This window comes from Wolffia australiana, chromosome 16 (assembly GCF_029677425.1).
Source record: "Wolffia australiana isolate 7733 chromosome 16, ASM2967742v1".
Taxonomy (NCBI): Eukaryota; Viridiplantae; Streptophyta; class Magnoliopsida; order Alismatales; family Araceae; genus Wolffia; species Wolffia australiana.
Genome location: NC_135850.1, coordinates 1,767,308 through 1,781,686, shown reverse-complemented (window position 1 = coordinate 1,781,686; position 14,379 = coordinate 1,767,308). Strand labels below are relative to the sequence as shown.

The following is a 14,379-nucleotide window of genomic DNA, read 5'->3' as shown; positions in this document are numbered from 1 at the left end:
TTTATTCATTTTGATCTAGAATATTGGACATGATTTATATAGCATTATATGTTTTAAAATTTTCTGAAATGAGATTAGATTTGCATGTTCCTTTTTGCTCAGCATTGGGCCGGGCCGAGAATCAACAAAGGGATTGCAGCCCAACGGGCCTCGATATTAATAAAACTAAAAGGAATTGTGATTGGGCTTCAGACTAATTTGGCTTGAAGCTTACACCATAAGGGGCCACTTCATAAGTAAGAGTTTAATCTCTATCGTCCAATCTCCATTAACGACTATCAGATGATCCACACTATATTTAACCTTTGTTCGTTTATTTCTTTTATAGGGTTCTGATTGGCCACGACAAGTGTCAATGATGATTGGGGCCCGTAGACGATAAATCAGGAGTGAGAAAATGGCTAAGGAGGCTGATGACAGGGTGCTGACATGGCTCGTGGGTGCACCAAACTTAAAGGGAGTCCACGGGTGTAATTTAATCACAGCCATTGGACCCCATGTGAAGGAGATTAGATGGTCAAGGGAAGATCCATCCATTTGCTCCCTTGGCCACATACATTGTTGGTCGGACGGTGGTTTCCAGCCCTACGGGGCTTTCAGATGCAATTTGACGACCTCAAAAGGGTCTCCCTGTCCAGATTACTTCATCCATGACTATCAGAGGCCCTCCAAAGGGTTTAAAAAGTCCTTGAGAGCACCCTATAACATATCTTCCGATCGTATGCTCCGTTGGAGGCGGGATTCCCTTCTTATCGTGGGACGAGCTAGGGGAGTGCCTTGACACATCCTGACAGCTCCAAATGCTCAGGAAGGTGTCGAAGGAGGTTTATAATATCTTGGGAGTGTGCCATCATGGAGGAGGTCAGCAGACACACATGCTGAAATCACTAGATGATGAACAACGTCCCCATCCTCAACCGCCCAAATCACGGTGTTCCTGGTGATTCTCTGAATTTTCTTTAGTAGATATCAAGTTAATATTTGTGATTCTATGCTGATTTTGGGTGGGAATCCATGTTCCAATCCAGTTCTGAATGTCTTTCAGTAGTTTAGCTTCATTGAGACATCTTCACAAACATTGCCACACATCGAGGAGCTTTTCTCAATTTATTTTATTTTCTCCATATTATATATAAAAACTTCTATAAACCACATCTTATCATTATAAACCCCTAACCATATGTAATTAGATATATACTAAGCTTTCTCTCTTTTTAACCCTCTCTAAATTCTCTTAGCCTCCTATAAATTTAATTACATAACCTCTTAAAAAGTAGATAACATCTATACTCTCATCTATATCTATTAAGCTATTAACATATATGACTCTTTATTACCTCATTAATATCTTTCTAGATACTTTATTATATTATAAATTAGATAATCCATTCTCTCCTACCTATCTTTATCTTAATCTTAACCTCTTAACATATACAAATATTTCTCTAGCTCACTAATCTATATCCAATTAAATAATCTCTCCCTATCTATCAAAATTCTACTCCCCTTGTTCTTCTTCTTCTAACATCTTATTACAATAGCTATTCCTACTAATTAACTTCTTACATCTTACTAAGGATTAAATTACTCTTCACTATGTAATTAAATTTTAAAAGTCCATCAATATTATACCTATCTCCTGTCTAAGATATAACTTACTATTAATTAAATAAATAACCTCCTATATTCTATCAATGATATTATACTATTCTATATATCATATAAATCTTATCTACTTCTTCCACTATCTACATTAACATCACCTATAGTTCTAACACAATTAATTCATTTCATGAATCTTACTTCTTTATTATCTCTAGTATCTACAAAAACGTATAATAATATAGTAAATTCTCTATTTCTCTAGTTATCTCTCACATCAATACTATTCATTATTATTGAATCTAATCTTAAATTCTCTAATACATTAGATACTAGCCCCTACCTACTAATTACTTATCTTTTACTATATGCTCCATATTTATTCCTATTATTACTTCTCCTTAACTATAAATCAATTAGTGAGTTCACAAATAAAGGCCAGTCCCTGTGGACATAACCTCATTCCTAATATACAATTGAGAGAGTTTTCTATTTTTATCAAATTTATTTTATTGGGGAAAATTTAAATTACAATGACACTAAAGTTAATACGTAATTTTCTTTCATCAGGAGGATACCTTAGAAATGAGAGAAATAGAAGAAGGTAAATCATAAAGTAGTGCCTTTATATGTTTATGAGGTACCAGATTCCTTTGATGAAGGTAAATCATAAATCATAGAGAAATAGAAGAAGGTGAATACTTTTGGATTTATTTCTTCGTTAAATTACATCATGTGATCTTGTAAACATATATCCATGGAAAACCATGAACAACCAGGATTGAAAATTCACTAGGGTTTGACTACCAGATTTAGAACATGTATTCACGATTATATTTAAATATTCATCAAAACATTACTCTGGATATTACAATGTATTAGCCTCGATTACTGATAAAAACATGTTTATGAATGCATTCTCACTCTTATTTATTCAAATTTTGTGTTTCTTGAAAAAAACATGCTTGTTGATTTTGTTATAAATATTATAATATTGATTTAAAATCATCAATACTTTTCTTAAGATCAAATTAATTATTTATGAAATAAATAAAATATCTCTGATAAAGGATATATCTAACCATATATGGTAGTTATTTTACTTTAATGAAAGAATATATGTATACATTAGGATTTACATCCTATAATTGGGGAATTCAGCAAGGTAAACATCTCATTAGTATTATACTCTAGCCCTCTCTTGAATAAGTGTTTATTATTTTAGGACATTCATGCAATTTATTTGGATGGATCTAACCTAAGGATGTTGATAATATGATGAAAATGTAACTTCAAGGTCTTTAAATTATCTGGGCTTGGTTGATCCTTCAAAACCATTACATGTAATAAAATCAATGTAAATTGAATCAGATTCAATAAAAAGGATGATCATAACACCTTATGCGGAAATTGTTCTACTCTCATTTTTCTCCTTGCAAAAGTGTCTTCAGGTCATTCATGTGCCAAGCTTCTATAATTATCCATGCAATTGATGCAACAATGGATCTCCTCTTTGAATTCTCTAACTCTTCTTAAAGATCTTGTAACTCTTATCCCCATCATATCCTTTCCAACTAATGGAGGGAGTGATTTAAGAGTAAGAGAAGACAAGGGGTGGGGGAATCCATGTCTTATGCTTGTGGCCCTCTAGGCCCAACTTTAGTTAACAGTTTTAATTTCCAAATGACATTTATTGGCCAACCTAATTAATTACCTATATCAACATATTTACTAATTAATCAAGAACATTTTTAACCCAATAGGGACGTTAAGTTTTCAGCATTGGGATGCCAAGCTATACCTCATGATCTAGAATATACAAAATAGTGATTGAATTCTCTTATGAACCTTTATCATCATTGGTTACCACATATTTACATTCGTCCATCCACATGAGACTCCTAAATAATGTTGGGTATGGTTAACTATCAAACCTCAATCCATCGTTAGAGTTAATAATGATGTGTAATGGTAATTACTAGATAATATATTCTTCAATATCTCCACTACCATGATCATGGATTTAAGGTTATCTTGTTACTCAAGTCAATCTCCTACTATATGGAAGGCAGATGACCCCATCTTGACCACTCAATCATCTTTTTACAATTTATTTAATATTTGAGCTAAGATTAATTTGAATCATGTGATTAAGGACTCATATATCATAGTCTAAACATAGTCTTTCGTCCGTAAGATGACTTTGGTTTCTCAGGTCTAAGGACCAATTATATGACAATGACATGAATCAATTTTATTGACAATCAAGTATAATACCATTTAGGGTTCATATGGATCAATTTAATGAGCGCTTTTCCTAAAGAGCACCCAGTTCTATCCTTAATACCTCTACACTAATGGCTACAAGATCAACCATACTAATCATACACATCTGATCATATAGTGTTATTCTTTCTATATAGTTTGATGTCTGTCTCGAGCATCCTTTGCATATGTGTAGTTAGAATAAATTTAAAAAGTAGATATCATTGTATTATGTTCACATCAAAATCTAGTTAGTAATTTCACATATTTCATGACTTCATTATACACATCACACAAGAATCAGAATGAATAAACATTCATTTCAATGAGCTTAAACAAAATATAGATGTGTGATTGGGGTAACAACCACATAATATCCATCACATGTAACTCACCTTAGATCCTTATTTTATGATAGATCAAAGAGATTTCCTTCTATAAGAAAGACATCAAAGTATCTAGATAGAATAACCCTATCTAGCCTCACTCATATGATGAGTATGGTCATTCCCGTAGCCATTACTATGGAGACACTTATGATAGATAGTGAGTGCTATATAGTGAAAGGATTTCACTAAATTGATCCGTAAAAATCACTGAATGGTATTCTACCAAATTTTCAATTAGGTTGATTCACGTCACGGTTGTGTAAGGGGTCCTCTGACCTGATACACCAAAAATGCATTGTGGATGGAGACTTAGACATACGAGTCTCTAATCATGAGATTCTGAACAGTCTTAGTTGGGCGAATCAAGATGATTGAGTGGTCAAGATGGGATTATCTGTCCTTGGTATAAGAGGTGAAAACTCAAGGAAGACAATGCGATGAAGTCCTTAGCTAAGGTAATGAATTATCAGAGAAGAGTTCTTTGAATGATTTCTAAATCCATCGGTACTAACTCGTATGATCGACTAGGGTTTGCAATGCTACCATACCCTTAGTCATCCTAAGATTATCAAGTGGATGAGGGACTATACATACATGTTAACTAGTGACAAACAAGTTCTATGAGTGAGTCAATATACACTTTTTTGTATCTTCTAGAGCAAGAGGTGTAGCTGTTGGGTTCTGTGCCTTGGTTCAACCATGAAAACATGTTCCATGGATGCGGAAGCGTGTAGATTGATTCACAATCAATCTTTAAAACAAAACATTGAAAGTACCTTTTGGGGAACTCGTTCCACCCTTGACTTTGCTACTCTGTGATTGTTCTGAAGCCGTTCATGCGTCCGACCTCTAGAAGTATCCACACAAACACTAAGCGCTTGAATCTCCACTCTTATTGAAAATCTTGAAGATCTCCGCACCATGAAGACACTCTTCCTTTGATGAGTGGAGAAGAAAGTGGAGAAAGGGAGGGGCTCTCAAATTAGGCTTGCCTGGGTGCTTAAAATGAGACCCTTTTTCCCTCTTTATATTTCACTTAAGATTTTTCTCAAAAATTGTACAAAGTAAAATATATCCACCAATGCCCTTATGACCTTGTGCGTGTGATCCTGTAGGCCCATGTATCATTCTAGTTAATAGCTTTAGCGGCCCAATAACATTTATTGAATACACTTATTAATTAACTATATCAACATATATGATGTTAGACATCGACGATGGCATCATCCGACGGGTAAAACTACTAAGTGAATGTAACTACGTGATGCGATGTAACCTAGGAGAATGTATGTGCATGCCTTGACTCGTGATGATTCGCCGAACTCCAAGCTCTGAAGCAGACGATTGGTGATGATAACGGTGACCTTCTGACCCACGATGGCGACTACGGCGCCAAACGAAACAAGTCCGTAGGGCTCGCACGTAATGGTCTGGCTCGGCCCATGCCTAGGAGATGCTCAACTTCGTAGTTTTCTCGATAAATATCTCTCACCTAATCTAACTTGAGCACGGTGGAGTGCAGTCGAAAATGTACTGAAAGAATTAATTAAACTGACGAGCAAGGGGGTACGGTGTACCTCATTGATAGTGATACTCGTCGTCACGTTGTCGTCAATGCAGGTACCGATGTGAGCTGATGCGGCGAGAATAAGAACAAGAGCTTTAGGGCTCGATAACGTACGTCGTTGCAGCGCTTGTTGGTGATAGTATCCTTTGTCGATTTCATCGTCGATGCACAGGCCGACGCGGGTAGGTTGGCAGAGAAAGTGTGGAGGGTACACAATATAACTCAACAACATACGAAGGTGCGGTACTAGAGCGTAGAGTAGAGAGTCGGTGGCGCGGATGAGGCGACTGTCGGTGACAGCTAACGATGATGAACGGGCTGGACTACAAGGTCGACACTTCTTTCAATAGGCGCGGCGGTGCGTGCAACAGGTGACGCCTCTTGATCGAAGGCCACGTATCATCCGGTTCCGTTCCTTAGTGGCATCTTCGAGCCTAGACCTGACGACAATGAACTTATGCACTGGCTTGGACGTCGACCAAAACCTATGGCTTGTGCATCAACCAGATGGCCAGGCACGTTCACACTGGGTTGTTGTGAAGTATCGCTGTTGCAATACTTAGGCATTGACCAGGCCGGCAATTAAACTTTCGGTGCTGAGTTTGGCCGTCCAGAGTCCTTGCGCGATGCATGATGCACCCGAAGTGACAAATATTGTGGGGTTAATCGGCGATCTGCCACATGTGTTTATTATTCTAGATGAGCCGGGATGACGCTTCTTGGCAACACAGTGGTGTGACAGCTAGATTGGCGGCTCCACTCGCATGCACAACAGTGACTCAACCGACCTCTATCATTCGCGGGAGTGCACGTACACGCAGAATTGGTGCATTTGGATACCAAGCAAATCTCCCGTGACGCGCCTGGCGACCGAACGACGGTTCGGTCGTCGTGGATATGCAGGGCCGCGGGGTCCATGGTGTGGCATCCGTTGTGATCCGCACAAGTAACGAAGAGGTATTGCACTGGAGGGTCAATGACTCGTGGTAGTAACCGGGGGCCCTCGACGCAAGAACGACCGGACTTGCACCTGAGAGACCAAGAGCGGCGACGAAGCGCTACTTCCTTCTCCCCTTCCTTCTCTACTCCCTTCTTCTACAAGGTGAGATCTGAAACGCAAGTAACTGCAACCAGAATTCCAGATCTCAAGACAACGTGGTCCCATCATGGCCTTATATTGGGCCATGATGGGCCCTTACATGGAGTTCAGAAAGGAAAGTCCACTAAGGATCTCCCCCTTCATTTACAACACACATAAAATAAAACAACGGACAAGACGATGTAAAATGGACGACTGAAAACAGACATCAAGACGGCTGAAAACAAATAACGAAAACATGTGATACGGGCACTGATGTGCTCTACCCGGGTTGTTTAAACCTAGGCGTCTTCACGGCCGCTTTGGCGTGTCGGTCGGGCCGAACACGGACCGGTGGCGATGCTGATGACGCCGTCGATGGCTCCGCTGATAATTCGTTGGTGTCATCTGGATGCGCTCCATCAATATAGATTAATTAAATAAGGATCAATTTAACCCAATCGATAGGTTAAGTTTCCAGCCCTTGGGGTACACCTCGTGCTCTAGAAGATACCGAGTATTCTTGAACTCTCTCATGGAACCTTTACCGTCATCTATTACCTTATATGTATAATCCATCATCCGGGCGAAACTCTCTTATGACTTAGGGTATGGTTTATCGTCAAACCCTAATCCGTCATTTGATTAGTATTGATGTGTAACATGGATCATTGGAGAATACCTCTAATATCCTCACTACCCTGGCAAGAGATTTTTCTGCATCATCTTCCTTGAGTCAATCTCCTCTTAAACTAAGGGCGGATGCTCCCATCTTGACAACTCAATCATATCCGTAAGCTTCTTACCACATCCGATCTATAACTTATTTGAATCCCATGATTAAAGGCTCTTAAGTCATAGTCAAAACGTAGTTGTCCATTCACGAGATGTCGTTGATGTCTTAGGTCAGCGGATCACTTATAAAACCGTGACTTGAATCAACTTGATTAACGTTTAGGTATAATACCATTCAGGGATTCGTACGGATCAATTCAGTGAACTCTTTCTCCAAAGGGTACTCACTATTTGTCCTTAGTGTAGCCACACTAATAGCCACAAGATCAGCTATACTTATCGTATAAGTAGGATCAGCTAGTGCTATTCTATCCGGATAATTCGATGTCCGTATCGACTATCAATAGAATATGAATATTTAGAATACATATTTAAAGACTAGTGATCATTGTATTATGATCTCATCATAATTCACTAAGTCATTGCATGTATTGATGGACTTCATTATAAACATCACACAGAATAATAATGAACACAAATATTTTATTTAATGAACTTAAATAAACATGGTAGTGTGATTGGCTTGATGGCCACATAATATCCATTAGTAGCTTAGCACTCCACGTGTTGGAGACTCAACATATGGATTGGATTAAATCGACCTGACTTTAATTAATCTATATGATGATATATTTAATTAATTTTGAAGGCCAATAAAGGTTATCGGGCTGCTAGAATCATTAACTAGACTAATACATGGGCCTGGAGGGTCACACACAAATGGTCTTTAAACATCAGAAGATATACTTAAGTTTGGGGAGTTTTTATGAAAAATACCCATTTACTATAAATAGGGTAAGGCCCTGAACAAAATTCACCCAGGTCAGAATTGTTCAGAGGCTTTTTCCTTCTTCTCACTAATCCCCATACCTCCTCTCAACTCCCAATGTGATCGAGATAACATAAAAACAACGACGGAGCGTGTACAGAGCTCGTCAACATGAAGGAAGTTTTGATCAACATAGGATTGCATGGATACATCTAGAGACTACACACAAGAACATATGGACTCATCTTGCTCGAGGATCCAAGAAATCAAGGATGCGATCTGTACACAGGTGCTTCGTTTCATGTTTTTTTATGCTGTTAAAATTTTGTTAAAGCCTTCCGTTGTGGATCATTTTGAGTTGTTCATCTAAATCAAGGCCTCTAGAACCCAATAGAGAGCTCCTCCACTTATCCTTTTTCTTGAAAGTTCAATGAACAATTTTCACCAATAATTTAATTAAAATCACTTTCTTTCACTAGAACTGCCAATGTAGGAGAAATTTCAATATATCTTTTACATGCATGTGGGGTGGGTTTATTTATATTTCCAAGTACGGACCCGGAGAGATAGGCAAAGCTGTTCTTAAATTTCAGCCAGATTGCTAAATGTAACATTCTTAAGTTAGATGATTCCAAACCATTACATTTTTTTCTATTTCTCATTTACCCATGAACCAGATTATATGTCAGTAGAATCCACAGATCCTCTGAGTATTTATATTTGAATTATATATTTAAGTAGATTTTAATGTGTCCTGTCAATGATAGTTTCAATTTTTCTCAGATTCAAGGCTGCACTGAAATTTTGATGAGATGATCTTATGCTACTGCCATGTGTCTCCTCACATTTATTAGCACTTTGAATCTTTGATTTTCTCATGCTGCCATATGTTTCTACAAACCATGATGGCACATCATGCAATGCAATAAAGGCACCTTTTCATAATGATTGGCACATCCGACCATTGGTCTCAGCCATAGATTGGATGTAGCTAATGATTGGCTGCAACTAAGAACTGCTTTGCAACATGTGGCATGCCAATATCAAGTCATGATAATAGATTCAGACATCAGCATGATTCACTTAATGAATATATTATTGGAAATTCCAAAAAATGCCTATAATCCAAACAAAATAAATATCATTCTAAAAACATATTTATTATTTTAAGCTCTATAAAACATATGTAGTATCATTTTATTGCAGAAAATATGTAAAATAAATTCTAAAAAAGTTATTTTCATTTATTAGTCACTCTTCATTGTATAGTTAGTCAAATGATAAAAATAATGTATAACTAGGATTTATAAGTGCCATTTTAATGGCATCCTTTTCATCCAATACTTGTATAAATAATATGAAAATATAAATATAGTTCACACATAGATTAGAAGGGACTACCATGGTCTCTTTCAACAATTCCATACATCCCCCAATCACACCATTGAAAACTTTTCTCAGGACATAGTTATGTCATCGTCCATGTGCATAACCCAAAACCCAATATAATACACATGATGAATAAATCATACATACTCTAAAGTTGATTGATGCAACCCCCAAAGCTTAAGCAAACAAATACCAATGTGACCATTTAATTATATTATTATGCAAAATTAAGCTTAAAGAAAACCATCAATGCCTACGGTGAAGAATGGTGGACCAGTCTCATATTCGTAGATAAGGTCCGGAAACTAAAATATTCTTCATGGCGCGATCTGGTTTCTGAATGAATAATTATAATTTTAAAGATGCCAAAAAGCCCTCATCAAATATTACAAAAACTACATGTTGGAGAAAAGAAATCTCATCAAATATTACAGAAACTACATGTTGGCGTATGCAGATAAGTCTCATCATACACGACACCCCTAGGATCATGATGCTGACGCGTTCCGTAGGGGATTGGTGGATAACAATATGCGCTGTATTGACTCAGACGGCTTATTCTGCAAATCTCAAAACATGATTATAGTAAAAGGTTTATCAAATTAGACCGTACATTCGACTTCTTCGAATTACCAGTGAGCATCCAGTCGCCCCACGCCAACTGGGTCAGTTTGACACGTAATTCTTCCTTGGATTTGTGCAGATTTCTGTGAGAAAGTGTGTGGACGGCCGTCTTTGGGAACAACTTCCCCATCAACGACACTCCCCCTCTCTCTCTATCTTCTCTGTCTCTTCACTATCTTTCTGTTCATTGTATTAATATACTCTTACCGTGGAAAGAATCGAATGGGATATCCGGGGAGCTGTCTCCAGCTGTGTCCGAACGGCTCACGGAACAGGAAGAACGAGTCTACATAAACACACAGCAGTTGACCGACAATTTTCATTGTCAGAATATTAACTCTGATGACGTATTCTCAGCTGTGGTATCAGTTTTGGTTTTGGTTTATTTTCTTGGCTGGGGTGCCGGGAGCCATACAAGCAGCGGGGGTACTTGTTTTATCCAAAGGCCTACATCATGACACGCGTCAGATACGTTTTCCCCGCTCGATTCTCAGAGGATAAGTCCCGTGACTAGAGAGAGCATCACGATGTGGCTGACATATCGTCGTCCCAGTTGGCGGCCGGAAGAGTTTCTAACTTTCTAAATGGCGGAGTAGCCGAGATGGCGACTGTTGGATGAGATTTGTGTCCGATGATCGTCTTGTGCGCGGCCGAGATGCGCCCACGTCGGCAGTCATTAAGAGGGCTCTCGATGATCTTGCTTGGGATGCGGCTTCCAGAGCCCGTTTCTCCGCCCGATTGATTGTCCCCATACCGCCAGTAAAAAGTCAGCTCTCTATAAATAGCTCCAGTTCTCGGAAGCCAGCGGACACGAGAAAGAGAACGAAAGAAAAAGAACGAAAGAGAGAGGAAGAGAGGTCTCGAGAGAGATACAGAGAAGAAGATTACGATTCGAGCGTCGTCCATGGCGTTAGAGCTGGGGAAGCTTCTTCCCCGGGTTCTGATCGTGTCCCGCAGAACCGTCCGCAAGAACAAATTCGTCGACTTCGTGGGTAAGAACAGAATTTTAAGCTCCAAAAACTTCTCTGAGCTGGTTGTCCTGTCTTTCACGTTCCCTAAGTGTTAGTCTATCGTTCATAGGAATAAAAGCATAAACCTGGCCTCTGATACCATGGTAAGATTCAAGGGGCCTAACTCAGCGCTAAAAGCCGTAGTTTACAACAAAAACTCTACCTTTTCTCTTAAGCTTTTCGCAGAAGGGAGTACACACCTGTTGCTAAGACCCAACCTATTTTGCCTGGGATTCAAACCCTTAACTTGGGATCTGATACCATGCTAATAAGAGCTATAACTCTTCCTCTTTATCTTCTCGCGGGACGGGTTCTTAAATCGATGTGAATAAAAGCTATTAAGGGATCTATTTTCCTCTTAATAGAAGCTATATCTTATGCTAAGCGTATTATCTGTGCAGGGGAGTACCATCTGGACTTGATTGTGAGCTATGGGGCGGTGCCAGTGATCGTCCCACGCGTGTCCGGCGTCCACACAATGCTAGAGAGCTTCGAGCCGATCCACGGCGTGCTACTTTGCGAAGGAGAAGACATCGATCCGGCCCACTATCAGGCAGACACCTCAGGCCTATCACCCGAAGAGCTCGACGAGATCCGACGGCTCCACGCGAGCGACACCTCCATCGACCGCGAGAAGGACTCCATAGAACTCGGCCTGGCCAAGCTCTGTCTAGAGAGAAACATTCCTTATCTGGGTATCTGCCGGGGGTCTCAAATTCTCAACGTGGCCTGCGGGGGGACTCTGTTTCACGACATAGACAAGGAATTGGTTAAGGAAGGGAGAGAGCCAGTGAAGCACATAGACTATGATAATTACGATGGGCATAGACACCCAGTGAGGGTTCTTGACAGCACCCCTCTTCATGGCTGGTTTTCGGAGTCTCTGAAGGAGGACTCGGGGATGGAGTTGATGGTGAATAGCTATCATCACCAAGGCGTGAAGCGGCTCGCTGAGAGATTTGTGCCCATGGCCATGTCCCGTGATGGGCTTATTGAGGCTTTCTACGACCCGGACGCTTATAATCCCGAAGAGGGCAAGTTCATCATGGGTCTCCAGTTCCATCCTGAGAGGATGCGGCATCCCGTCACGGACGAGTTCGACTACCCTGGCTGCCCTTTTGCTTACCAGGTGAAAAAAAGTTGCCGTCTTTGCTTTCTCCGTGCATTTTCTGTTGGTAGGGCTTGAGGAGCTCAATTGGAGGGTGATTTTGATGGGTTTTGGATCCTTCAGGCGTTTGTGAAGGCGGTGATTGCCTACCAGAAGAAGGTGAACAGGGCGAGCTCTGGGATCACTCTTCTGGGGACCTCGGACTGTGAGATGGAGAAGAAGAGGAAGATCATCGTGCGGAGCTTCTCCAGAGCGAGAGATCTCTACGCCTCTAGGGGTACTTTAGATTTCTCCGAGTCTGAGCTGGAAGTCGGAGCCGAATTCCTTCAGGTAAATCAAGCGAAGCTATATGATTATCCTTGAGACACGTCGCAGCATCTAGATAATTATCATTTAATGAAAAAATAATTATGGTAATTGATGATGACGACACTGGGTTTTATTGTGTGCAGTCGAATAGTTCGCTGAGCTCTCAGCAGGAGACGAGGCTGAAACAGATGGGGGCTACTGTGAGGAACGCGTCCTCTTACGCACAGAAGTTGAGAATGGTGGAGGAGAGAGAAAAACTGGCTAAGAAGGTTATGTCCAGTATGTCCGTGGAGGAGCTATCCGAGTTGCTCTCGTTCTACCACATGATGGGTCAGATTTGCTCCGACGTTTTGGAGAAGAAGTTGAAGCCCACATTCTGAGCCAAGGTGTTAGATGGGCCAATGTATCCAATATTTATGTGGTGGGTGGGAGAGTGACTTATTAAGGACTTACTGGAGGTAAAGCGAGAGGATACAGGGGACAGTGCGAGGAGAGACAGAGAGGAGAGAGAGAGAGAGAGAGAGAGAGAGAGAGAGAGAGAGAGAGAGAGAGAGAGAGAGAGAGAGAGAGAGAGAGAGAGAGAGAGAGAGAGAGAGAGAGAGAGAGAGAGAGAGAGAGAGAGAGAGAGAGAGAGAGAGAGAGAGAAGAGCAAGGGAGAGAGAGAGGAGAGACTGGGCGGGAGAGAGAGAGGAGAGGCTGCGCGGGAGAGAGAGAAAAGAGCGCCGGAGAGAGAGCGCGGGAGAGAGAGAGGAGAGACTGCGGGGAGAGAGAGAAAAGACCGCCAGAGAGAGAGAGGAGAGAGCGCGGGAGTGAGGAGAAAGCGCGAGGGAGAAAAAGAGGAGAGAGCGAGGCAGAGAGAAAGAGGGGAAAGAGCGAGGGAGAGGAGAGAGAGCGAGGCAGAGAGAGGCAGAGAGAGAGAGAGAGCGCGGGAGAGAGGAGAAAGAGCGAACGAGAGAAAGAGGAGAGAGAGCGAGGCAGAGAGGGAGAGCGAGGGAGAGATACAGGAGAGAGAGAGAGAGCGCGGGAGTGAGGAGTGTTAAAATTCATGATGTCTCGAGAATGAGGGAGAAGAGAGAGATAGAATGAATGAGAAGAAGAAGAAGAGAAGAAGAGATGTAGACACAAGAAGCAAGAAAGATCGTTGCTTATTCCGCAAAAAATTTTCTCTACACATCGGTTGGTATTTATATTACATGTAGCGTAGTTTGTATTTCCGTTGCGTTGGTTTCCAACGGTTCAAATTTGTTCTAATCCGAACCGTTATAACAGGATGAGTGCACCGATCGCATCCGTCGATCGGTGCTGAGACTCATCTGTTATAACGGATACTTCCTATTTGAATCTCGACCCATCTCTTATAATGGTCAGCCCACGTTTTAATCTGAGCCGTTACAACTTCCTATCTTTGATCCTAGCCGTCTATCTTTCATCCTACTCTATCTTTGATCCTAATTCTTCTACGTTTCATCCTAAC

General features: G+C 40.6%; 1 protein-coding gene across 1 annotated transcript; it reads left to right on the top strand.

The window, feature by feature from the left end:
* Positions 1 to 11,271: 11,271 nt before the first annotated feature.
* LOC144713621 (putative glutamine amidotransferase GAT1_2.1) lies at positions 11,272 to 13,353 on the top strand. Its single transcript, XM_078588266.1, has 4 exons — positions 11,272 to 11,470; positions 11,890 to 12,617; positions 12,720 to 12,926; positions 13,049 to 13,353. The coding sequence occupies exons 1-4, from the start codon at positions 11,383 to 11,385 to the stop codon at positions 13,283 to 13,285; spliced, it is 1,260 nt and encodes a 419-aa protein (XP_078444392.1). The 5' UTR covers positions 11,272 to 11,382; the 3' UTR covers positions 13,286 to 13,353.
* The last annotated feature ends 1,026 nt before the right edge of the window (positions 13,354 to 14,379 follow it).